Source organism: Micromys minutus (genome assembly GCF_963924665.1).
Source record: "Micromys minutus genome assembly, chromosome: 6".
In the NCBI taxonomy this organism is placed as follows: Eukaryota; Metazoa; Chordata; class Mammalia; order Rodentia; family Muridae; genus Micromys; species Micromys minutus.
The window spans coordinates 4,549,921-4,575,228 of NC_137975.1; the positions used below are offsets into that span (position 1 = coordinate 4,549,921).

Genomic DNA, 25,308 nt, shown 5'->3' on the forward strand with positions numbered 1-25,308 from the left:
CATAAGTAAATCTTTTTTAAAAGCATGTTAAGTACAGTGAGCTCACCCACTATGCAAACTGGTATTCAAAACTGCAAACTTTAACTGGTGGTACTGAGACATCCACCTCATGTGAAGATGACTGCTTTGAGACTGGCAATGCCATATACAAATCTGGGAAACCACCTAGAATGGAAGAATCCAAGTTCTAGTTATAGGTCTATAGAGGTCTCTTGGGTTTCAAGCAGAATACTGAAAAATGGGACTATGATTAAAAGTTCCCTGAAACTCCAGACTACAGATCTCAGCCTCCCACACATTCCAGCATCTTATTTCTGGAAGTTTTAGAAAATTCTACCCCTAAATGGCACACCAAGGAATTTTCTAATTAGTTTCATGGTGGGGAAAAAAACACAACCCATAGATATTCAGTATGGCTGGTGCAGCTTATGAGAATGGGTACAGAGAAATTATCCTCTAAGCAAAAGCTTAGCTATATTATGGACAAGGCACTGGGTACAGGATCAATTGTTTTTGTTTTAATATCCTAAGGCCAGCCAGGATATAGGATATTAAGTTTGTAAGAGAACAGATGGGAACATCTGAAGATCAGACTAGATGTAATATGCAATTAAATAACTAAACCCTATGTTCATACACACGGAAATAACTAATTTTAACAGACTGAGTATCTAAAAAAGTACCCGTGCTGTCATTAGAAATGTAGCCCACTGGGAAAACATACCTAGCAGAAAACTAAAGGATGCATGCAGAAGAATGTTGAAAGTGTGCTCAATCAATCCATCCAGAGTGGTGGGTATTAGAGGGTGTGAATAAGTTTGGGGCCCATTTAACTTCATTGATCTGTGATCGCCCTCTAACTAAACAGAGACCTGGGATACTGTTTATTATCAATGCTTGCTTATTAGCATGCCTCAGGTCCTAAGTCACATTTCTACGATTCCTTGTTCCCAAAACTCTAGCAATTTCCAGGAAATTAATATTTCAGAAAGTATCAAAAATGCCTGTTAATGATAAAGAACTGGCCAAGTTCTTCTCTAACCCTAAATACTGAGTATTACAGAGCTCGCCTACCTTTGTTCACTGCCTAAATAAATTTGTTTACCATCTCTATAGCTAACTTGGCCTTCTGCTCCCTGACCCACCCAACCCCTGGAAACTTTTGGAATAAAAAATGTTGGCCATAGCCCTTTATTTTCAAAAACAAGTATCTAAGCCAAGGTCAAATGTTTCTCCAGAGTTACAAAAAAAAAAAAGTTGTAACACTCCTTAATCCCACCACTCTGGAAGACAGGCAGGCAGGCGAGACTCTGAGGGTGAGGCAAACCAGCCAGTTCCTGTATATACTGAGACAAAGATGGGATACAGACTCAACTCAGTCATTTAAAAAAAAAAAAAAAAAAAAGACCATCAATTACACAATCAATTATCAGTATACTTTATTTTCTATTAAATGAAAACCAAGAAAATGTCAAGTTAAAAGGCAAATCTTCAAGAAAAAAAATACAAACTGTATGGTGTGATACTTGTATAACAGGTCATATTTTACATTACACAATATAAACAAAATCACTAGTCTACATTTGTTGTTTGAGCTACACATGAACTACAGATTAAGTGGGAAATGGGCTTACTTTTTGGTGCAAATAAACATACAGCATGCATTTTTAAACTATATGCACAGGCTCTGACACCAAGTTCAGTCTTAATAGCCACCACCGCCCCCTCCTCTTCCTTGTCCAAAATAACCGCCTCCATAACCCCTTCGCTGAAATCCTCCAGATCCTCTATAGCCCCCGCCAGATCCCCGGTAGTCCCCACTAGAGCCTCTGTAGTCCCCACCGAAGTTGTTTCTGTAGCCTCCTTGGGAACCTCCTCTATACCCTCCCCCACCTCCACCATAATTTCCTCGGTAAGAGTTGGGGCTCATACCATAACCTTCCCCACCACCATAACCCCCTCCACCACCTCCATATCCCCCACTGCCTCCGCCATAGCCCCCACCACTACCACCCCCACCTCCATAGCCACCACCCCCAACACCATAACCTCCCCCCCCACTTCCAAAACCACCGCCACCCCCAAAGCCGCCACCCCCACCACCTCCTCTGCCACCACCAAATCCACCACCACCTCCACCACTGAAGCCTCCTCCCCCACCACCAAATCCACCGCCACCACTGCCAAAGCCTCCCCCACCACTACCAAAGCCCCCACCACCACTGTTAAAGCCTCCTCCAAAGCCTCCCCCACCACCTCCAAAGCCTCCTCCAAAACCTCCACTACCATATCCACCACCATATCCACCTCCACCATATCCGCCTCCACCATATCCCCTTCTATAGCCACTCCCATTATCATATCGGGCCATCTTGGGAGGTCTCGGACCATCGCCGTACCTGGAAAAAACAAATCACTTTAGAGATACTCTGCACACACTAAATTTAGAACCACAGTAAGTGAATTTTGACCAAATAATGAGACCTGTTGTGGTACAAACAGCACTTTCAATATTTTCCCACAGACCTCAATTTCTCCATAATTTATAGTATTTAAAAAAAAAAAATCAAGGTATTTTCCTGTACAAATTTGAAAAATGTCTGGTGGAAACTCCTCAGAAACTACACCCAATCTTGACTACCTACTTACATCTTTGCTTCTTCGTGTTAAAGAAGCCAGAAATAAAGTGTATTAACAGTTCAGTTATACTAGAATTAAAAGCAAAGAACTTGATAAAGAGCCAAAGGACGTTTTGGTTATTGGTATACTATTAAGAGTATAATTCTGAAGCCCTGTTTAGAAGAATGCTAACCATACTGATTTCATAACCAGTATAACTTCACAGATGATTAAAATTGAAGTATTCAAAACTAATAAACATAAATAAGGAAGGAACATAAGCATACACTGTCAACGTTCCTTTTTAAAAAATATTTCCTTTCTTTAAAAAAAATATTTATTATATAAGTACACTGTAACTGTCTTCAGACACACCAGAAGAGGGCATCAGATCTCATTACAGATGGTTATGAGCCACCATGTGGTTGCTGGGATTTGAACTCAGGACCTCTGGAAGGGGTCAGTGCTCTTAACCACTGAGCCATCTCTCCAGCCCCCAACATTCCTTTCTTACAATGGAGGTGGGCAAACATTGAAAAAAAATTATTTCTTAAAGACCTTAAAGCTAAAATAAACTGACCTTTCTATTTGAGGAAGGAATTAATACTGTATCTGAGAATACAACAATGTGGAGGAAAAGGCCTCATTCATGTAACATCATTTTCAGACCCAATCCATTCAAGACTTTATTTCTAATATGGCAATGGGTACATCAACTAAGAGGAAACAGGATATAAATCTTTGGTTCTGAGTCAAATTAAACTACCACATTTAATGTTAAATCATTTAAACCCAAGTAGCAAGGATCCTACCAACTAGCTTTAATAATTCTAGGTCTGCAAAAGCTAGACAAATTATGTACTCACCTTACACTCCCAATCATAAGGTTGATACCGGCAGCTGAGGGCCTAGAAATCTGACGGATTGTATTCAGCATATGTTCATTTACAGGGTCCAACTGGCTGATAATATTTGGTTGTTTGGATACTTCAACAACCAGAGCTTCCATGGCTGCCCGGAGGGCTGTGATGCATGCTGCAGCTTCATGTGATATCTGCAGTCTGATCCTAAGATGAAGGAAAACAAGATATAAAACTGGGAACATATGCAGAAAGACATGGATAAGTACTTGTCAAACTTTGCCCTCCCATGTGTCAAAGTTGTGGTATAAATGTAACCATTTCATTGGAATTAGACACGCCCCAAACCTAGGTGAATGTAATTGACAGTAACACTCAGTATTAACCTTATAAAAACATCTCAAAAATGACCAGTCCTTAGACTTAAACTCTTTATGATATACCAGACCAAGAACATCTCCAAAAACTGAACACATTTTACAAAGAAATCTTTATTCTAAAAATTCAGTTTGGAGATTAAAACTGAAAGGCCCTACCAGTCATCTATAAACACGATCTGCCCATCAGACTGGACTTTCTTGGAGGCAAAGAGAAGTAATTGTAGGGGTGTCACCAGGGTCATGCCTTTAGCAGAGATGGCTCGGGTTCGAATCTATAGAGAAAAATTAAAAATGTCACACACTGATAGGTTAATTAGTCATATAACAACTCTGATCTTTCAGACTTTCCTAATTCTCTTACCTTTTCACCAAAAACAAAGAAAGGAGATGGGTACTTCATGTCTTGGCTGCTAAAAGGACAGTTCACAGATGACTTGTGGATAAGCGCATTACGCCCTTCAGTGGTAAGAATCTTTCTCTTTTCTTTATGATAGCATACATTGGGGTATACACCAAAAGCCAGCAGAGAGATAACAACATCCAAATTATTATCTGGTCCAGTGTTGGTAAACACTTGTGTCAATAAACAATCTGTTAAAAATTAGAAAAAGTGATTTATAAAAATTAGGTAAGAAAAATAATAGCATGACTCAAAGTCCTCTGACAACTTTCTCAGCACATATCAAATAGACTTCACAGTTACCAGCTGCTCCTATTAATAGCAGAGCAGAGGAAATGACAGTCCATGAAGTCACTGCAATGATGGCTGTTTTCAGATACACCTTGGCAGTATTTTCCTTTCCAAATGAAAAACCTGACAGCAATGTGCCTCGATGATAGATTTATGTAAAGGAATCTAAGTAATTTAAGCTATATCAGTATTAGCAATAAAGCAGGATAATAGCTTCATCCTAATTAGAATCTTCTGAATATACAAATTTCTTTTTTAAATTAATCTGTCAGTTCATAAAAAATAACTAATTCAATTTGTAACCTTTAAAATTCTACATTCCAATACTAACATATTGTATTTCTGGTTAAGTCTGCTCCAGTTCACAAAGTTCAATCCATCTGAAAAAGACTAACTCAACTTACTATAAGAAATACAAAAGTTGGGTAAGTGTCTCATTGATCATATAAAATACATCATGTGCAAATAGCTGAAAATTATAAGCAAATATTCTTCAGCCAATGTACCTGTAGTTTAACACAAAGGCTCAATTATCTTTTTTGGGGAGTTTTTATTTATTTCTTTGAGAAATAAACTATTCATGCTGTCTATCCTTGAATTCTCACTGAACCTGCTAGATCTAGAGTTACCAGCATGAGAGACATAATAACCAGTTTATATACAGAAGAGGACTTACCTTCTGGAAAGCCAGAGTTAATCAGAATCTCTTTAAGCTGTACTTTGGCCTCCCAAGTCATCCTTAGCGTAGCCATATTGAGTCTCTTCTGCTCACAAAAACGTATTTCTGCTTCTTCTCCACTCATCCTAAACAAGACAGAAAAACCATTCATTCTCAAAGGCTCAGCAAGTCCAGTTACAAATTCAGGCAAGCTAACTAAATTCTTACAGGAATTGACTTTAAGCCCCTACCTAGCATCATCCCAGGCTTGGAATACTGATAAAAGGGCCACATGATCAGAAAATCTGTTTCCAGCAAAATTCCGGTGTATGTACCCCAGGCGCTTTCCTTCACTGATAAATGGCTCTGGAAAGCAGGTAGCGGCAGAGATGGTACAGACAGCGTCTCCCACACTGAAACAATAGTACAACAGCAGTTAAGTCTTTTTGCTAGATCTTCAAATGTGGACTGAATACTCTATTGGCTAGGATACAACTTCTACCCCTGAACCAATCAGGGAAGAACTTTATACTATGAAGGTTTACATTACCACCAGCCCACCATTAAATCTATTTTAATTCTTAACAACTAACAATAAAACAAAGAACTTACTAGAAAATACACCCCATTATCATCATTTTTCCAAAACGAGGCTCAATGGGGAGCTTAGCCAGGATTCGTCCAAGAGGAGTCAACTCATCATTGGCATCTAAAGCATCAAGCTCTGTGGAAAAATACTTGTCAGTGATGTCAATAAAAACATTAGTGTTTAATTTTGTGAAAAGTCAAATATGATGACTGGAGCAAGCAACTCAAGTCAAAAGCAAAAAACACTGGGAAAGACAACACAAACATGCTATATAAAAGCATATTCTATGCAAATTGGAACTATGACTATTGATACAGTGGCAGCATTAGCATTAAGTACCCACAAAGCCTGTAAGAAACAGGTGAGTACTGGATTCCACATTTAATGCAGAGCCACCTGAACTCAATGCCCTTATTTTTCTCTATATTACACAACTTTTATAACAAATTTGAGATTAAAAAAAACCAAAACCTAAACCTCTAAGACACACAATTTAAAATATTAAATATAGGCAAGGATTAATTCATGTTCTGGTGTATTCTCTAATTTCCTTAAATGCTTACTTAATGAGACCCATTTATGCCTCTTCATCCCTCAAGTTCCTCATAGAAATTGTGATATATAGCATTTACCTCTAAGAGTATGCTCTGCTTCAATTACAGCATCCAAAGGTGGAGGCTCGATTGCCTTTGCAAGGAATTGGCCAATTCCTCCTAGTCGCAGAAGTTTTATGCTCAGAGCAATTTCATGTAATGGTGTTCTAAACATCTCTGGTGTCATATGGGTCTCCAGTCTAAAATTTAGAAGTAGAAAAGTCAAAGATGACACCTTAAAAATCTTTGCACAGAGAAATGGTGTATATAGTAGCCCTTTCACAGTCCATTAACTATCATACAACTTTTCCTATTCACTATAAAACTAGATTAGTTGACTGCAAACTGGCTTCAGACTTTACTTTTACAGCCTAAATGTTTTTTAGCTGGTAAAGAAGATAGAAAAAGTTATGTTATCACTTCTAATTTTATGGCTTTACTGATCCGGCCTATTAACAAGCACGGACTTAAAAAAAAAAAAATGGTGCCAAATTTAGCAAAAGGCAAGGCATAAATCAAACCAAATCATTCCCAACAGATTCCAGTGCCAACCATTTTCAGAACAACAATTGTACAAGTTATTAATACTATTTACTGGGAAGTTATTATGAACAAGCACTGTTACAAGCATTTCATGGTAATGTAATCTTCAGACCAACCTGACAAGTCTTACATTACCTGAATTCAATTCAATAGGATGATCAGAAACCTTAAAATAGACATCTCTAATTTAAAACTTTCTAATAAAAAATGTCATAATAAGGACTCACTGGAATCATTGACAGAAGAGATTGTAACAGCAACACCTTAAAATTTACAAAAATAATTTACCACTCAATATTGAAAGTCAACTAAAATCATCAAGAATTAGTGGGTGATTTTTTTCTGCAAAAAGCAACTTAATTACCAGCTGCTTCAATTCCAAGAAGAATCAAATGTTTTCTTGTTTTTAAGTCACGGGTTGTGGCTGGACTTGAACTCAACAAATCTGTCTCCATGGTAAAAACAAAAACAAGAAACCCAACAGTACTGGCTCACACCTCCCAGCACCTGGGAAGCAGCAGATTTCTTGAGTTTGATGCCAACCTAGTCTACAGATGAGGTCTAGAGTCCAGGAAGGCCAGAGCTGTTGTTGGACTGAGAAACTCAGTTTCAAAAAACCAAAAAGCATACTATTACTGGATATGTGCAACAGGCATTTAATCCCAGCACTCAAGGAGCAAAAGCAGGCCCACGTGTTGAGTTTAAGGCCAGCCAGAGAGAGAGAGGTTCATGGTGAGAGCCTATAAAGCCCACAACCAAAAGTCGTAAATGCAAAGGAATGGAAACATTTGAAGTTGTGGTTCTCAAAAGGTTCCAAAATAATAAAGCAATAGAACTAATTAATGTCCACAGATCCTTTTATTACATAAGCTAACAATGGCAACTTCTGATTTCTTATTCTTATTTTTACTTATAATCCCATTATTCAAGCTTAAACAGACCTTACAAAGGGCTCTTAGATATGTAGTTCACGGGGAAAAGGGTGATGCATGCAAGATGTATAAGAGATGAAGAACTCCATCCTTACCTAAAAACCAACCTGCAACCTCACTTAACCACCAAGATGACAAAGTGGGGAAGAAACCAAATGACAGCTTTCCCAAAGTTATTCACTGACCTCTATATATGACCAATCCCAATAAACCAGTGCAATTTATTTAGAAAATTACCTGTCAAAACGTGCTCGACTACAAAGGTGAAAACAGAACCCAGGACGTACACGGCCAGCTCTCCCTTTCCTCTGCTCAAGGTTTGTTTTAGATGCCCATACAGTAGCATAGTTGGTCATATTGTTGTGAGCAGTAAAAAGTTTCACTTTTTGTCTAAATAAGAAAAAGTAGTTATTGGAGACAGCATAAGTAACAAATCAGTAATGACTTCATATTCTTTTAGCTGCCACATAATTGAAAGATATCCCAACATTATGTCACTTACACTAAGCAAAATCATGACATCCTGAAAGTGGAGATAGCAGGATCCTAGAGATTCTCTGGCCAGACACTGAGTTCCAAGCTCAGTGACAAACCTTACCTCAAAAAATGTGCAGGCATGGAAGTGGACACACAAATACAAAACCAATATACAAATAGCTACTTACAACGATTTATGCATATTCATAACTTACTAAATTTAAAAGACCCACCTGCCTAGTGGTGCAAACTTATACACCAAGCTACTTGGTAGGCTGAGACAGCAGGATTACAAGTTAAGAAAGCCTGTGTAATACAAACTGAGTTCTAGGACAAACTGTCTCAAAAAAGTACAGAAAGGACTATGTCCCTTTAGAACTATAAGCTTAAAAACAAACAAGCCCGACCCCAAAACTTTCCTTTTGCTAAAACTGTTTATACTTCAACAATTAAGGACCTAATTGTCATCTGGTTATGGGGGTAAAGGGAGTCCAGGTCAAAGACATCTCAAAAGTGATCCCGTGGTCACTTAAAATTCACAAATAATCTAAAAGTAGCTATAGGTATCATACTATGTAACTGAGATTGAAACCTAATGCTATTCACTGTTGGATAAGCAGTTATTAGCAAGTCAAATTCCATCAACATGACATACTAGTGTTCAGAAAATGTGTACAATAGACAGTTATAACCACGACTTTTTAATTGTTCCCTCTACAAAATTTCTGTCCATTCATCTTACTTGTAGACAATGCTATGGCTCAGCTCACACAGATTTAAGTACTTTAACTCGAGGCTGAGTTGCACTACATAATCAAGGCTGGCAGATATTACAACACCAGGTTGTGTGGTTTTATCTTCTGAAAGTAGTCTATTAAACCTGCTAAGTATTCTTAATCTCAGTATATACAAACACATGGTATCTGTACAGGTAAAAAGAATTAAAAAATTGACAATGAAATTTAAAAACTAAGTGTGATAATATAAAACTGTGTGCAACTCCAGTATTTGAACAAGAAAAATCAAGTCTGAAGCGGAACTACCACAAAAGAAATACTATTAGGCCTGAAGAGGCAGTTTAGTGGTTAAAACTACTTGACTTGCTGTCTAACAGAAAACCTGGGTTCAATTCCCAGCACGCACGTGGCAGCCAATGAGCACCATGCACACAAGTAATCATATGTAGGTAGAACACTGATACTCAATGCCTTACTAAAGAAAACAACAAAAGTGTTGGGAACTTACTTGCAGGAGTCAATGACGTAAACAACATCATTTATGGTAATGCTTGTTTCAGCAATGTTTGTGGACAAAATAACCTGCAAGAAACAGTATGAAATTACACTAAATACTTTCTGCTTATGAAACCATTCAAACCACTTTATACAGCAACAGACTTTTTAAAAAAGTCACCAAACATAGGAGAAAACTTTTTTCTATTTAATTTTTGATACTTTAAAATCTTCCTACCAGTAGCTCTTGGAAGATTTGTTAATAGCTAAGACCTACACCATATCTGATCTCACTGTGATGCCATATTTACCTTTGTTACTCCATCTGGTACTGGATCAAACACTTTGCGCTGTTCCTCCCGAGGAATCTGAGAATGGAGAGGTAGAATCTGATACCGGTGACTTCCTACAATACACAAAGGTTAAGACAAAAGCTAAGAAAGTTTAAAATAGGTGAATGTTCTCCATTATACATACTTTCATTCAACAAACATGAGCCAGGACAAAAACAAAAATATTCAAAAGGCAATCTAAAACAAGAATACTCATACCGAAATGTGAGTTATTTTCTAAGTGCTTTTGCATAGTATAAATCAAGTTCCAGCCAGGTAAAAATACCAATACAGCTCCAGGAACATTAAGAGTTTCGATGTATTTAAGGAGTGCTTCAATGAGTTCAAAAGGAGTTTCCTTTTCATTCAACTGAGACATGCTCAACTTTGTTTCTGGCCCATATTCGTCACCACATATTAGATTGCAATTTGCCTACAAGAAAAAGGAACATAATTTATTTGCCATTATTACTATAGCTCTTAAATTTCTCAACATTTTCTACACAAGTGGCATCTAACATTACTGTTTAATTTTAGGGTAGTCATATACTGTCACTAAGAGATTGACTTTAGTTCAGAACTAGAGATGGTCAGTTCAGAACTACGTCAGATGATTCACAACTGCCTATAAATCAGAATCAGGGAACTGACCCGTTTCTGTACTCACAGAAGCACCTGAACTATTTAAGTCTATCTATAGAGAGAGATTGATATCCATGAATAAAGATTCACTCCCCCCACCTCTCTCTCTCTCTCTCTCTCCATATATATATATATATATATATATATATATATATATATATATATATATATATATATATATATGTTTATGAGTACATTGTTGCTGTCTTCAGACACACCAGAAGAGAACATCAGACTCCATTACAGATGGTTATGAGCCACATGTAGTTTCTGGGAAGTGAATTCAGGACCTTGGGAAGAACAGTCAATGCTCTTAACTGCTGAGCCATTTCTCCAACCCCCAACTTTTATATTTAATTCTTTAATACTTTTACCAATTAACTTCTAAAAATTTTTGAAAATTTTCTTTACAATGAACTATGACCTACTAGTCATAACCATTTACATTGATTTTGCCCTTTTTAAAACCCAGTCTGGCTTTGAACAAGTAAAATTCTTTGGTGATCATCAAGTATTTACCTTTGGAAAAGTTGTTAGCAGATGATGACCTAGAACTCTTTTCCCCACATAACCACACCCAAAAATCTCACATTAAAAAAAAAAAAAACAACAACAAAAAAACCCCCAGCAAACTCTCTACCTGTCTGTCATGATATAGATAAGGCATACCTGGCCATCAGCTATGTAGTAAACTAAAGGGGCAACAAATTCAAAGACTGCCTGGAACTAAAACCCTGTCTCAACCTAAAAAGTGAGCAGCAAGGTGGGTTAAACAGTAGACAGGTAAAACGACTAAAAGCCTGGTAACTTGACTTTGCTCCCCAGGACTCAGTGTCAAAGGAAACACACTCCCTTCAAAACTGTCTTCTAAAGTCTACCTTGGCAAACATTAAAAGAAACTTCTTTTAAATGAACAAACTTTAAAGATAAGAAAGACTTAATAGTAAAGTCCTGGGTTCAAATAATACCTAACATTTATAGCCCTGAACGACATGAATCCCAAGATATGTAAATGTGATGAATAAAACTGAAATTAATCTAATGGTCTGCCAGGTACTCTGACACACAGAACCTTTTTATATTAAAGATTATATAGCCTCAGCCTCTTGTCATTGAACCTGGGATTATTTGAATTAAGTCATTAATCTAAGATATCAAGTTTAAAGAACCCTATAATGCCAATTAATTCATGTTGTGCTTCAACTAAACCACTTGTCTGTTCTCCACAAGATAGTCTCATAATTAAAATTCGAGTCCTGTAAGTACAAGGACAAATTTACTTACATCATCATCTTCACCACCATCATCCTCTTTATCCTTCTTTTTCTTGTCCTTTGGAGGAGGAATGAATTGGGTCATCTGAATGCAGTCTTCCAGAAAATATTCTGTCAGAAATAATCAAGTTACTAAAGTACATGATAACTTACAAATGATACAGCTGTAATTCACTTTTATCAACTTGATTCTTCACAAACTGTACAAAATTACAGCAGTGAAATTTCCTAATAGAATTTCAACAAAGGGAACTAAGTATGTCCCCATTTGAATCCTGAGGGGGGGGGGGGAAAGGTAATTCATGAATACAGTTTTACAAAACCAGCTGAGATTTCCCCTTTATACACGGTCATTACTCTCCACTAGGATCTCAACGCATAGTTACCAATCAACGCAACTGAAATTTTGACAGGCCAAGAAATGACTGACTATATATTGAGTATCTTCAACCAAAGTGACCAACCATGATTGCAAACCAAAGGCACACAACACCTCCACGTAAATTAATGTTCACCGATTTTGTTCAGTTTTAAGCTGTGCTCCCTTGCCACTTGAACTATACACTTCAGGAATCAATTGCTATCAAATTTACTCATTTGAGTAGGGGAATCTACAAGAAAAACCAACTACACATATTACTTAGAAATATGCTTCTACAAGAAATCTGTATCCTTTTAACTGTCCACTTACATTGTACATCTCTCTCTGCCTTCTGTCTGCAGACTGGGATGTAAGCTCTCAGCTACTACTTCATGCCTGAGTTCTACTATGCTCCTCACACCATAATCATGAACAACCCCAAAACTGTAAGCAATCCTTCAACTTTAAGGATTACTCACTAACATCTATTAATCTCTCTATATATTTCTGAAAAGCAACTTTAAAACCCATTCACAAATACATTAGCTTCTACTTCAGAAGTACAATTTAATTTTGTACTATATGTTCATTGTTTGTGTGTTATCTTCCAAAATTACTTTTCACCAAACCTGAACTCATAAGCCAGCAAACCCTAGCAGCCCCAGGACTACAAGCCATGTGTTATGCAATACACTGGTGCTAGATAGGGATTTAATAAATCCAAGACAACCCTGTGCTTACACCGAATGAGGTATTTCTCAATTGAAAATATCCCTCTTGCACATCACACCCACGCAAAATTTACCTTGAACTGGAAAAGTCCTTCCATAAACTTCAATGATGGGACAATTAAAGAAATATTCACAGAACATAGTGGTATCAATAGTTGCAGACATAAGAACAATGCGGACTTCAGGATAAGCCAGAACTACATCACGTAGTACTACCAAAAGGAAGTCAGTCTATTGAAATAAAAATATAAATTTTACAGGAGTTTTAAAATACACCCGTTAGATTTGTGCTAGTCATAAGACACTACTGAAATTCTTTTTCAAAGATCAGTAAAAAGTGCAACAGAGATTACACTGAATTTCCATTTTAAGATGGGATGTCTTTTACATTGTTAAACTTCAAATGCCAGAATTGTATAATTGTTTACTAAGCAACCAAGAGTAAGAATAGTAAACAATTACACTTTTGTTTTCTGTAATTATCACTAACATCTAAAATGAGCTATCAATAACCACTAATTTGCTAAAAGCAGATTTTTATCACAAAAGAAAATTAATAAAACCCCACTAACTAACTACTCAAGTCATAAATCATTAATAACTCAGTTATTAAGTTGTGAAAACTCTCATCAGAATAAAATACCTTACCTAATGATGGTTCTCTAAGTTAGCATTTAGCAGTAAGAGAAAGAAAGCAAGGATTTGAGTTCTCTAGTTAGAGGAAAGAAAAGTCATGCACAGATTACTTACATTAATATCTCTTTCATGAATTTCATCTACAATAACATGACTGATTCCTCGAATGCCTGCTTCTAGTTTCCTTAGAAGCACACCTTGGGAAAAGGAAAAAGAAAAAAACCCAACAATTAAGAATAGATTGCTTTGTTACAGAATCAAAGGAGCAACAAACCAAAAATTTAGCTGAGGGCTGGTGGCTCTTCCCCTCAAGGCCATCATGGTCTACAAAAGATCAGATAAGGCTACACAGAGAAACCTGAATCTCAAGATAACTAATGAAGCAAACTCCTACATAACTAACTCTGCTTTAACACAGTCCTTGCATTGTATAGAAAAGGTCTTGCTTCAATAATTAATATGCAAGTAGAAATGTCTTTTTTGTTTATTTTTTGAGACAGTTTCTCTGTAGAGCTGACTGTCCTGGAACCCACTCTGTGTATCATCAGGCTGGCCTTGAACTCAAAAGATTAACCTGTCTCTACCTCCAGAGCCTTCAAATTGAAATGTACACCATCAACCCAACAGCTTTCTGTAGTTTTCTTAATAAAAAGTTTACAATAAGCTGCAAATGAAAACACCACTGACCTACAGTACAAAACATTATACTGGCATGAGGGCGCGGAAGTATAGACTCAAATCGAACACTGTAGCCACAGCTTTTTCCAGGCTCTTCTCCTCTCTCATAAGCAACTCTCTCAGCCACTGCAACGGCACTGATCCTTCTAGGCTGAAACAAAACAAATACAATATGAAATCACAAAATTAGTTTTGTTTGTTTAATATTGTCCATGTAGTATGGATAAAGCCTACATAACATGGTAGGCAAGTGGTCCATCACCAACTAGTACATTTTTTTTTTAAAGAGTTGATTATATTCAAGTCTCATATAGCTCAGGAACAGCGAAATGATAAAAATCTTACCAAGTTTGAAAATTTAACTTTAATAAAAATAAATATATAACCATATTAAGTGTAACTGCCTTTTAACTTCCAGTTCATGGCTTTAAAAATTAAGAGGAAAGGTACAAACCTACAAGGAACTGTTATAAATGCTATACTTAATGTTGAATGTGATCCAAAGGACGGTTCACTTTACTGTCTTCAAGGATTCACACGCATAAAATAAATCTTTTAAAAAAGTTAGCTATCAACTAGGTTTGATCACATGTACCTTGAGAATGTTAAGAAACTTTATGCTAAAATCTTTTTCATACAGCTTCCCTACAGAAACTATATAGTCAAGATTCATCAGGCCCTCTAACAATCTACTTAAAACTTTGATCATTCTAACAATTACTTCCCCCTAAATGTTCCTGTCCACCATTTCGGAATAATCGAATAAATAATGATCTATAATGAACGTGCTCAAAAATGTCAACCTGACACATATATACACGTCTAATTAAGTGTCCTATGTCCCTTGCTTCCCATGTTCGTGCAGAAATATGTTGAGAGTGATATTCAGCATCTTACTGTAATAAATTATTCTTTTACATCCTAGGAACTGATGTTGCTGCTCTCATAAGCAAAACATCTCTGGCCATCTAATGTTCTTTCTATCTTTCACAGTCTAAGTCTAGGATGAACTCAATGTTGCTAACAAATTTCACATTCCATTTTGATGGCTGAACTAAGAATGAAGACAGCTTTCTTTCCATGATATCACTTTAAGTTGTTAGCAAATACACTTTAAATAAAAAGCTGCATTCATACCTAAATGCAGAACGGTGCCCTGCAGTTTTTCTGCTAAATCCAAATTTGTGCACTTTACAAATAAATCAACTAAGTACGTAGTATAACCAAACTACTACTAATGCAGAAATATCCTTTGTAAATTACACATGACCTCCCTAAGAATCCCTAAATCATAAATGAGGTTTGTCCAGGATTACAATCTGATAATCAATACCCCTAATAGTTACTGTCGCATTCTTGAGCAGTTTAACAAGTTCTTATGTGGTGTTTACATATTTAAATCTTAGGGAATCTAAAGTAAGCCAAGTGGTTTATGCCTACAAATCCAAACACACGAGATTCGAGTTATAAGGCTGCCTGGGCTATAGAATAAATTATAAGCCACTCTAGTCAACTGTATGAAAACTTGCTTTGAAATTAAGTGGTTAAGGGTATACCTCTAGCATGTTCAAAGCTTTAGGTCAAATCCAAGGGACAGTGAGAATATTGTGTTTTTAACACTCTTGAAAACTATTGCCAGAACTCTGTGAACCCCAAGACAAACCCATACAATGACTTACCTGAGTCACGACAATATTGCACTCAGCTGCTCTGTCATTCTGAATAAAGTCATCCAAAATGTACTGTGGAACTTGTGTGGTTTTACCACAACCAGTAGCCCCTCGGATAATCACAACTGAATTTTGACTAATGGCTTCCAGAATTTCAGCTTCAAATTTCTTCACAGGAAGCAACTCTCTCTCTTGTAACACCTGGTTCAGCAAAGTTAAGTCATTTAAATTATTTCCATAAAAATGAACTGCTTTCTAACTGGTTTAATACTTGAAATAATTCAAATAAAAACATTTTTTATCTAATAAAACTGATTCCCACTAAAATTTCCAAAGAATGTATTTTGTGGTCTCAATACCCCAGCTCATTCTTAGGTCTCTATAAACATTTTAAATGTATTTTCCATTTTTGTAATGACTTGCCAAAAAATGCTTCACATATGCTATAAAAATATTCAACATACTTATTTAATATTGAACAACCAAGAAAGCAGTACAATTCATTCATAGGTCCTGAATTAATAACCACTATCATAGCAATTTGGAACAAACCTGCCATTCATTAACTACATTAACTAAATATATTAAATAAAATACATTAACTACAATGTATTTAAGCTCTAGACAATGTATGTATAAAATCTTTAAACTCACACTTTGTAAATTATGATCCTGTTCCATCTGGTATGTTAATTCATTCTTAAGGTCCATGCTTATTTGTTCTGTAGAAGCCTATAAAAAAAATTCAAACAAAATCTATTTAACTCTGACCTAAAGAAAGATACAAAGGAAAATACAGCACTAAACTCAGAACCCATATTGTACTTACATAAGCAAGGGGCCCCTCATCAATGTTGCTACTTGTCCAAGGATTCCAGTTGGATTGTGGGGGTGACCAAGGAACCACTCCCACTGCATTTTGCCTCTGAGATGGTTCAAAATGAGCCAATTTCCCAATGTTGAGTATAACCGGCACAGATGGATCAACAGGCTATTAAAAAAAGAAAAAAAGGCAAAAATAAATAAAAAGGAGAAACGCTCCTGAGTAAAACTTAAAAGCAATGTGAACTACAGAGCTGTATATATGCTTACTGGGGGCACAATTTCGAGATCTAGCTCTTGAACCACATTTTGCAGCTGAAGCTCCAAATCTGGAGAAAGAAAAACTTTGTAAGGTTCCACCTACAAAGAAGAAATTAAGAAAATCATGAATATAATTTAAAACTACTAATTTTACCTAAACAATATAGCCACCATTAGGGCTATTATTGATTGTCAGATATCAACAACTCTTAAAGAATTAAATCAGTGACCTACTCAATGACCACTATAAACACCAGTTCTTCACAGAGTACCGATTAGTACATTTTAATTTCTTCATTACTAAGTGTTGAGCTCAGCATATAGCTCAGAAGGCAATCATTATTTGGCATTTAAAAGCCATTATCATGCCCACTATTTAGCCCCTCTTCCAACTCATTCCTCAAAGTATAAATTCAACTCCTTTAGTCAAATACTATGTTTATGCCTAAGAACTTACTCTCTCTCCTTCCTTCTTTTTTGTAAGACCAGAGTAAGCTTCAATCACTCCAAGATGATAGAGTTGTCGAACAAGTGAGAGGGCACATGACTGTGCTGCTAATTTCTTATTTGATCCATGTTCACGTGCAAAAATCCCTATAAAGATTACCAAAGACAGAAATGAGCTGTGCAAAGAACCATCAAAAACTAGATATTTATGTACTAAAGAACCATTAATATAAATTGTAGCAAAGATCTCATTTTATTCACTAAATACAATTCTACAACTTCAAACTAATTATTTTGATAGACTGGCACAAAATTGTCATTTTTAAGAAAATTTATTTATTGTACATACAGTGCTTTCCCTGCATGTGTGTATGTAGGCCAAGAGGGCACCAGATCATATCACAGTTGGCTGTGAGCCACCATGTGGCTGCTGAGAACCGGACTCGGGACCTCTGGAAAAGCACCCAGAGCTCTTAATCCATGTCTTCTCTCCAGCCCTGAACTGTAATTATTTGCATGTCATTGAATCAAGACTTTAAAAAAAAAAAAAAAAAAAGGCAGAGGCTGAAGAGAGGGCTCAGTGGTTAAGAGTACTCATGGTTCTTCCAAAAGGCCTCGAGTTCAATTCCCAGCACATACATGACAGCCCACACCTGTCTGATGTTGTAAATACCTAAATACATAAATAAGCCTTTAAAACTGAAAGTAAGCATAAGACAAAATTGAGTAAACAGTCACTGCTTAGACCTGTCAAGATATTTCTACTTAATAAGCTCTGAAGTTAAGATTATGTGAGCTCAGAATTCCAAAACAACTTTAATGGGAGCCACATTTATCAAGCCTTACAAGTCCATTAGTCTGTCACAACTGTCAGCCTGCTTTAAAATATCCAAGTAGAAACAGACTGAACACTAAATGTCAGTTCCACCCAAGTCAGAGCTACATAGTAAGAACTTGATTCAAAACAAAAAAGTAAAAGCAACTACTTATCAGTTTATACATCAAAGTTTTCCAAAGGCTACATTTAAGTATTTTTGTTAAATACTTTACATACAAAGTATTTCATTCAGGACATTCTTCTAACTCTCCTGATCAAATGAACTAAGCCACTGCTATGCATGGTACAAATTACATAAAGTAAGAACCTGTTCATGGTAGGAAAAGCACCTCAGCTTGTTTTGTAGTACAAGGGACTAAACTCCGTATGTAGCCTTCAAGTAAGCAGGTTAATCTTAATCTCAGTCTATACTTAAACCTTTTGGGGATTTTGTTTGTTTTGATCCTTGAGACAGGGTTTTTCTCTATGCTGTGCATGCTGTCCTGTACTTCACTCTATAAACTAGGCTGGCACCTATCTTCTGCCTCCTGACTACTGGGATTAAAGCTTGTGCCACCAACTGCCCAGCACCTTGTTTTTTAAAATCATGGTTTCACTCTATAACCCAGACTAGACTGGAATTTACGGGCCATCTTCCTTATACCCCAGCAATCCATACAGGGCATATTGGCACTTACCACCATACCTAACTTTGGCCACATTCTGATGTAGTCAAATAACTATCTTTAGTCATTTAATTCTATTACCCTATCCAACCCTTGTTAAATTCCATTTTCATATTTTAAGCTTAAAAATGAATCCTTTATGATTTGACCACTAAAATATTACTTTTAGCGTCTTTTACATACACAGATTGGGAGATAAAGCCTGTGTTAAAGTTCAGTAATATTCCAAAATATTAATATTGCAGGTACTAATGAGACCTAAAACTTGCTATTTCAAGACCTAGACCAGTTAGTTACCACAGGTTGTGCAACTCTGCCTCAACTATCCCTAACCTGCTAACACCTTCCCCCTCTCACTTGACAGTATTAGTAACTCCTACACTGTTACTCAATCTTTGGTTCTTTCACATTAATTTTTTTTTCAATTTATGTACTAGGCTAAAATTTTCTTAATGGGAAAATTTATAACTTCTCTACATTGTTACATGTTCTATCATAGTAGCCCAAACCTTCAATGTAAAAGTATTTCTGCAAAAAAGTGTTTGAGTACTTTAAAAAAAGCAATCACTTACTTCTGCCCAGCTGCTTGATATAAATGGTCATTTCTGCAATAAAGCTCCTGTAACAACATATACAAACAAGGTTAAGAATTTACCACTGTAAATTTCTCCATAATCTCCCTAGTCAGGGAGATTTTTCCAACTGCATTAGACAAAAATTACAGCAAAAACCATTTTGAGCACTTATTTTTGTCCAATCCTAGAACAGAAAGTATGTGACTGCAAATATATATGACATTAGTTATAAAACAGCTGGTGAGCTTTCTTTCATGAAAAGGAAATGTTATGGATTTAGATTAGATATTATTTTTATTCCAAGGTTAGAGGCTAAATATAAGAATGTTTCCAATGATAGAAAATTGTTTATCTTGGAGAGCAAGGAAAAAAACCCAAACTCTTCAAAAGTGGGGTGTGTATGTGTGTGTGTGTGTGTGTGTATGTGTATGTATGTATATATATATATGTGTATATATATATATATATATATATATATAAATTTATAACTACAACCTGTTAGGGTAGTTTATTCATGCAACCACTATATACCAGATGCTCCTGTGGCAGAGAGTTCCAATTTATCTCAAGCTGGAAGAAGTCCTCGGTTACAAAAAAATTTAGCCTACTTTTTAAAAGATACTTAAACCAGGGCCTAAAGAACAAAAGTAACTTTCACGTTATATACAGCTAAAACTGCTAGCAGGCTCTAGGAGTAAATATAGGTTTTAGGTTTTTATGCGGGTCCTTTACTGCTCAGGCACATTCAAACTTGACTTTGTGCTGTGAATAAAAGTTTAAGTGAAACTTAAGGGGAAGAAAAAGTTAGTTTCCTTCCTAAACTTCTTTGTCAACTGACCTTCAGTCACAAGGGCTTCAAGGGGGTCAAAGGCCACTGGTTTTCAGGGGAACAACATCCACCCTTTCATTAATGACACCGATGACAGTATGTTTCTCAGCCAGGCTTAAAGTCAGCACTCAATCTCATTCTCCTCCACCTAGGGGGGGAACAGCAACACCAGAAATCAGTTTACAATAGTTTCCCATGTGATTGCTTAGTTCAGCCTAAGCATCAGCACATGTGTATATGAACACAGACCTCTGGTGTTGCTGTCTGTTATGCCTTTCAATAAAGGACATACAGGAGCAATGTGTCCCAGCTCCAACTGTCTGCCTCTTACATTGTCTTGTCCTGAATTCTTTGTTTTACATCAGAAATCAGTAAGATACTGACATCAAATGTTGGTGGGTTTTTTGTTTATGGAGGGGGGCAGCAATTCAATGATCTTTAGCCATTCTTAGGTAAGTAACAGTAGCAGTAGTAACAACACTGATGCTGGGAATTTGAGCTCAGGACGTTGTGCATGCTATACATTCTGCCCCTGAACTCTATCACCAGCCTATTATTCTTAAAAAACAAAAACAAAAAACCACCAGGAGCTGCCAAGTGCAATAAAAATTGTAGACAAAGCATTAAAGGAAGTCTTTTTATAGCCTGAGAGTTTTGTTTTTTAAATTCTGACACAAAAATGGAGAACAGTCTTAAAAACTTAATACTTAAATATATAGTATTTGAGAATTCAGGACTGAACAAAGCAGTAGGAAGCAGGAGGAGCCATGCGATCATCATTTTGAGTATATGGTCAATTTGTTTTGTTTTGTGTAATGATAATTTTAGGGTTGCTACTTGCACCCAAGGGAGAACACTTTAATTTTAGAAAAATGTTTAAATTTATTTTGGATAATTTATTTTGTATAATTAAGGACAACAAATTGAATTGGTATTTTCCAGAACCACTTCCTTTTCTCTTCCAATAGAAACGCAGTGCCTCCCTGAAGAATCTAATCTGTATGAGCCTTCCTGGGAGTAATAAGTACTACACCCTGGAATGCTCTTAGGAAGAACATCAAGCAGGCTGAGAAACATACGGTCACATATCTTCCCTTACATTGTTTTATTATAAGCTTAACAGGAAAAAAAAGGCATTCTATGTAAACCATATATAAGAACTTCGCAACCCTTTAACTTCGTGGTACTCAAGTAACAGGATTCTTAAAAGAACTGCCAACATTAAACTGAAGTCAAATTAGGATCTATAGGCAATACACACAATCTACTTCTAAGACAACAAAATAGAGCACAACCATTTAAGTATTTAAAGCTATCACCAATAAAACTATCCTGGAAAAAAAAGTCACAACCTCTGGCCAATTAAAGTCAATTTAGTAGCAAGCCAGTACTGTGGATATTAACTGGCATCAGTCCAAGTCCAGTAATAATTTTTTGCAGGACTTAAAGCATTATATTCTTAAGCAAAATTATGATAAACTACAAGTCAGTAATTATTATATATTTATCTTTTCACAATTCACTGCTAATACAACTAATTCGGTAACATTTAATTAATAAAGTCAAACCACCTTAACTTTTTACAAGTCAAATAGTGAAACAAGCAAACCTGTTGTGGTCCGGACCCACTTGGGTGTACTTATATTCTCCTTGGATTTTTTCTTTTTGGAAATACTGATTCAGACGAGCCTTAGCATTTTCCAATGTCCAGTTTCCATGAAGCCCAGCATTTAAATCCACTTCTTCTGACTCTAGAGTCTGTAGAATCAATGGTGATTAAATTTGGTTGCACTACTTATACAATAATAATGTACATTTCTTTTTCAATATAAAGCCAGATTCTTGTAGTGCTGAGATCCAGGTGTTTAAACACGGCTAGAAAACCACTTTATCACTGTTTCTGAGATAGGATATCCACTGTGTTCTTAGAACCCTGTAGTCTTGTCTGTCTGGCCTTGAACCAGTCATTCTCCTGACCCTCCCTAATGCTGAGACTACAAGCATGTACTAGGGCTAACAACTAGTAAAATAGGCTTCCAAGCTAGGGCCACTGGAATGAAGGCCAGCTGAGATTCAAGACTGTCTCAGAACAAAACAAAAAACCCAACAACTTACTATGCTATTAACTTGGGTAGGTACTCAACTCTGCTATGAAATAAATCCCAAATCCCATTTCCAAAAATGTAAACTAACATTATGTGAGATTCCTTACCGCTTGCACTTCTTGCTCTTCCTTTCTTGAGTAGTAATCCTTTAAGTTGGCTCCTCGGTCCCAGGTGGGTCCAGGGGAACCATAGCCTGATGAAGACTCAACTCCAGAATTATTTTCTGCTAAAAAAAAAAAAAAAAGAGAGAGAGAGAGAGAGGGAGATTGTTCTTTAATTAATCAAGCTACATATTTTAAAGTGTTTAAGTCCCTAATGATAATTTAACACTCCATGTTTGGATACATGTTTTCAAGTATCTGCAAGGAAATCTAAAATAATCAGAACTATATTGGCCAGCCTGTTTCTTTGTGGGTATCTATATCTATGCATGTGGAGGCCATAGTATAACCTTCAGGAAACAGTCAAGTAGGTTAGGATAGTTAATGTTAGCTGGCAACTTTCTCTAAATCTGGTAGTATGATCTGTTAGTGTATTAGTTAAGGTCATGAGAGATGATAAACCTGTCCACTGCTTCATTACTTGGACAGTGAAAACAGAAAAATTTACTGTTCTCTGCTTCAAGTTTCTGCCACTTTGAATCTTGTCGTGGACTATGAAGCAAAATAAATAAACCCTTTCCTCATTTGACCAGCTTTCACAGGGCTACTTCTCTTTTCTTTCACAGAAACAGTAAAGTACATTAAAGTATCTAGCCAGCCAACTTTCCCATGGACTCATCTGACCTCACATTGTGGATGCTGGTGGGTATTGATCATAAGACCTCATGCTTGGTTGACTTTCTCCTCAGCATTAACATGTACTTTTAAGGCATAATTATTTTAGTCATCTTTATATTTAAATAACAAACTAAGGACAAAATTAGCTAGGCAATGTCTAGCTGGTAAAGCTATCAGTCTAATAATCTGAGCTTGTTTTAGATGCTGAATATGGTTCGCCCTGTCTTCTACACACTTGTGCTATAGAAGGGGACACTCAAACACAAGACTATGTAAACACACAGGGGAGGTTAGTCTGTCTTCCTATTACATAGCTTTGGCTGTACCAAAACTTGGCACGTAGACCAGAACACCTCTGAACTCAAGATTTGCCTCTGCCTCCCAAGTGGTGAAATTAAGGTCCATGTTATGTTTGCCCTAAATGCAATACATCTTTTAAAAGTAAAATGTTCTTTTGAGATGCTGGGAATGAAGGTCAGTTAACACAATGCTTGTCTACAAAACACCAAGCAAGCACTGGGTTCCACCCTCACCACAGAATAACACTTCATGTGGTGAACATGAAGGCCAGTTTTGAGGAGGTAGAAAGAGGAGAATCTGAAAGTTTAAGTTCATTCTCCAAATTACAGCCTAAATAAAAACAAAAACCCCAAACCTAATAAAGATTCTGAAAAGCTAATCCCAGGGCCTTTTAATTAGTAGCCCCTAGAAGTTTTGACTCTATATAAAACTAGAGTGAGGTGCTAAAGAGATGGTTCAGCAGTTAAGAGCACTGGTTTCTCTTACAAAAAGAGCCTCATGTTTGTTATGCAATACCCATGAAGGCTCAGGTTAATCAGTTGTAATGAGTAGTGGCCTCTTGTGGCCCCCACAAGTACTGTAGGCAAACACCAATATGCATAAACTCTAGTGACAGGCTGTTATAGTTTTGTATTATTTTGTTCAAGTTTTACTAGACAAAACAATGGGATAGATGCTGTAAATTGTTTCAGTATTCATTAGAAACCTACCTGGTGAAAAACAACTTAAATAAAAATTTCAGCAGGGCTAGAACCTACAAATCCTATTATAGGTAGGACAAAACAAAAGGTAGGTATAAGATAAAATTCAGCCACAGGGTATCAAATATGTGCAAAGCTCTAAGCCTGATACATGACCATAAACACAAAAAAAGGCAACTCATAAAACTCTTTAACCCACTTGGTGGCCCTTAAGTATTGCAGGTAAAACTATAAAAATTAAATCTTTTGAACAATACAAGCTTAAACAGTGGCACCTTGAGTGGGATGACCTAATAAACATGTTTACTGATTTTTCTAAACAAAAGACAAAGTGAGCCAGATGACTGTGTTATCCTCAGTCAAGTACACTTATATTCAAGTTCCTTACCTGCTTTGAGAGCCAGATGAGGAGGAAGTGGTCCTCCCATGTGTGCTGGTAAGCCTTCTCCAGTACTTGCTGTGCTATCAGAGGTGTCACTAAGTATGGGTGGGGGTGGTACAATCTACAGGAAGAAAAGTCAAGTGTCAGTACTTGTTCTGACTCAAGTTTTTCCCTGGCTTTGTTTGAAACAAAGTTTCAGGTAACTAAAGAATGCTTCTGTAACCCACCCCATTCGCTGAGATCCTAAGTGCATGCTACAGCCTAGTTTTCACTTCTGGCTTCTTTCCTTAGTATCTAAACATTTTTTAAAGCTGTCCAAATGTCATACATACATCTTAATCAGGAGATACTATCTTCAAGGGTGTGTAAGGCAACATGTCTCACATTTACAGAAATCTTCATGCTGTTTTTATTACTTTATATAAGCACAAGCCACTATACCCAGCAGTAACTTATAAAATCTGGTGTTAGTACATACTAAACGAACACTACCATTGTGCTCATTATCTCTAGAGGCTAGTAGATCCAATGAAATCTTGAAAGTCTGTAACTCAAATAACCAATGGTGTATAAGTAAGTTTAACTTTGTAAAATTTAGATTATGAACTTTGTATAAAAAGGGTGTGTGTGCACATCAAATGTGAGAACCCTTAAAAGGCTAATATATCAGATCCCCTTGGAACTGATTATAGAAGGTTGTAACCTA

At 36.5% G+C, this 25,308-nt stretch overlaps 1 protein-coding gene across 1 annotated transcript in view; it reads right to left on the bottom strand.

Moving 5' to 3' along the window:
* Positions 1–1,424: 1,424 nt before the first annotated feature.
* The window catches only part of DHX9 (DExH-box helicase 9), a 30,890-nt gene continuing 7,006 nt past the window's right edge, over positions 1,425–25,308 (bottom strand). The window contains exons 4-28 of the mRNA XM_080917665.1: positions 24,609–24,723; positions 22,548–22,666; positions 21,945–22,093; positions 19,504–19,550; positions 17,439–17,575; positions 16,991–17,080; positions 16,728–16,889; positions 16,553–16,630; positions 15,908–16,099; positions 14,238–14,379; positions 13,665–13,747; positions 12,989–13,145; positions 11,833–11,933; positions 10,126–10,339; positions 9,886–9,980; positions 9,588–9,661; positions 8,103–8,255; positions 6,430–6,590; positions 5,821–5,932; positions 5,460–5,621; positions 5,227–5,354; positions 4,221–4,450; positions 4,016–4,131; positions 3,486–3,686; positions 1,425–2,399 (exon numbers count right to left, since the gene is read on the bottom strand). Coding sequence (XP_080773791.1) covers positions 1,706–2,399; positions 3,486–3,686; positions 4,016–4,131; positions 4,221–4,450; positions 5,227–5,354; positions 5,460–5,621; positions 5,821–5,932; positions 6,430–6,590; positions 8,103–8,255; positions 9,588–9,661; positions 9,886–9,980; positions 10,126–10,339; positions 11,833–11,933; positions 12,989–13,145; positions 13,665–13,747; positions 14,238–14,379; positions 15,908–16,099; positions 16,553–16,630; positions 16,728–16,889; positions 16,991–17,080; positions 17,439–17,575; positions 19,504–19,550; positions 21,945–22,093; positions 22,548–22,666; positions 24,609–24,723 — 3,912 coding nt within the window. The 3' untranslated portion in view covers positions 1,425–1,705. The remainder of the gene's footprint in view (positions 2,400–3,485; positions 3,687–4,015; positions 4,132–4,220; positions 4,451–5,226; positions 5,355–5,459; positions 5,622–5,820; positions 5,933–6,429; positions 6,591–8,102; positions 8,256–9,587; positions 9,662–9,885; positions 9,981–10,125; positions 10,340–11,832; positions 11,934–12,988; positions 13,146–13,664; positions 13,748–14,237; positions 14,380–15,907; positions 16,100–16,552; positions 16,631–16,727; positions 16,890–16,990; positions 17,081–17,438; positions 17,576–19,503; positions 19,551–21,944; positions 22,094–22,547; positions 22,667–24,608; positions 24,724–25,308) is intronic.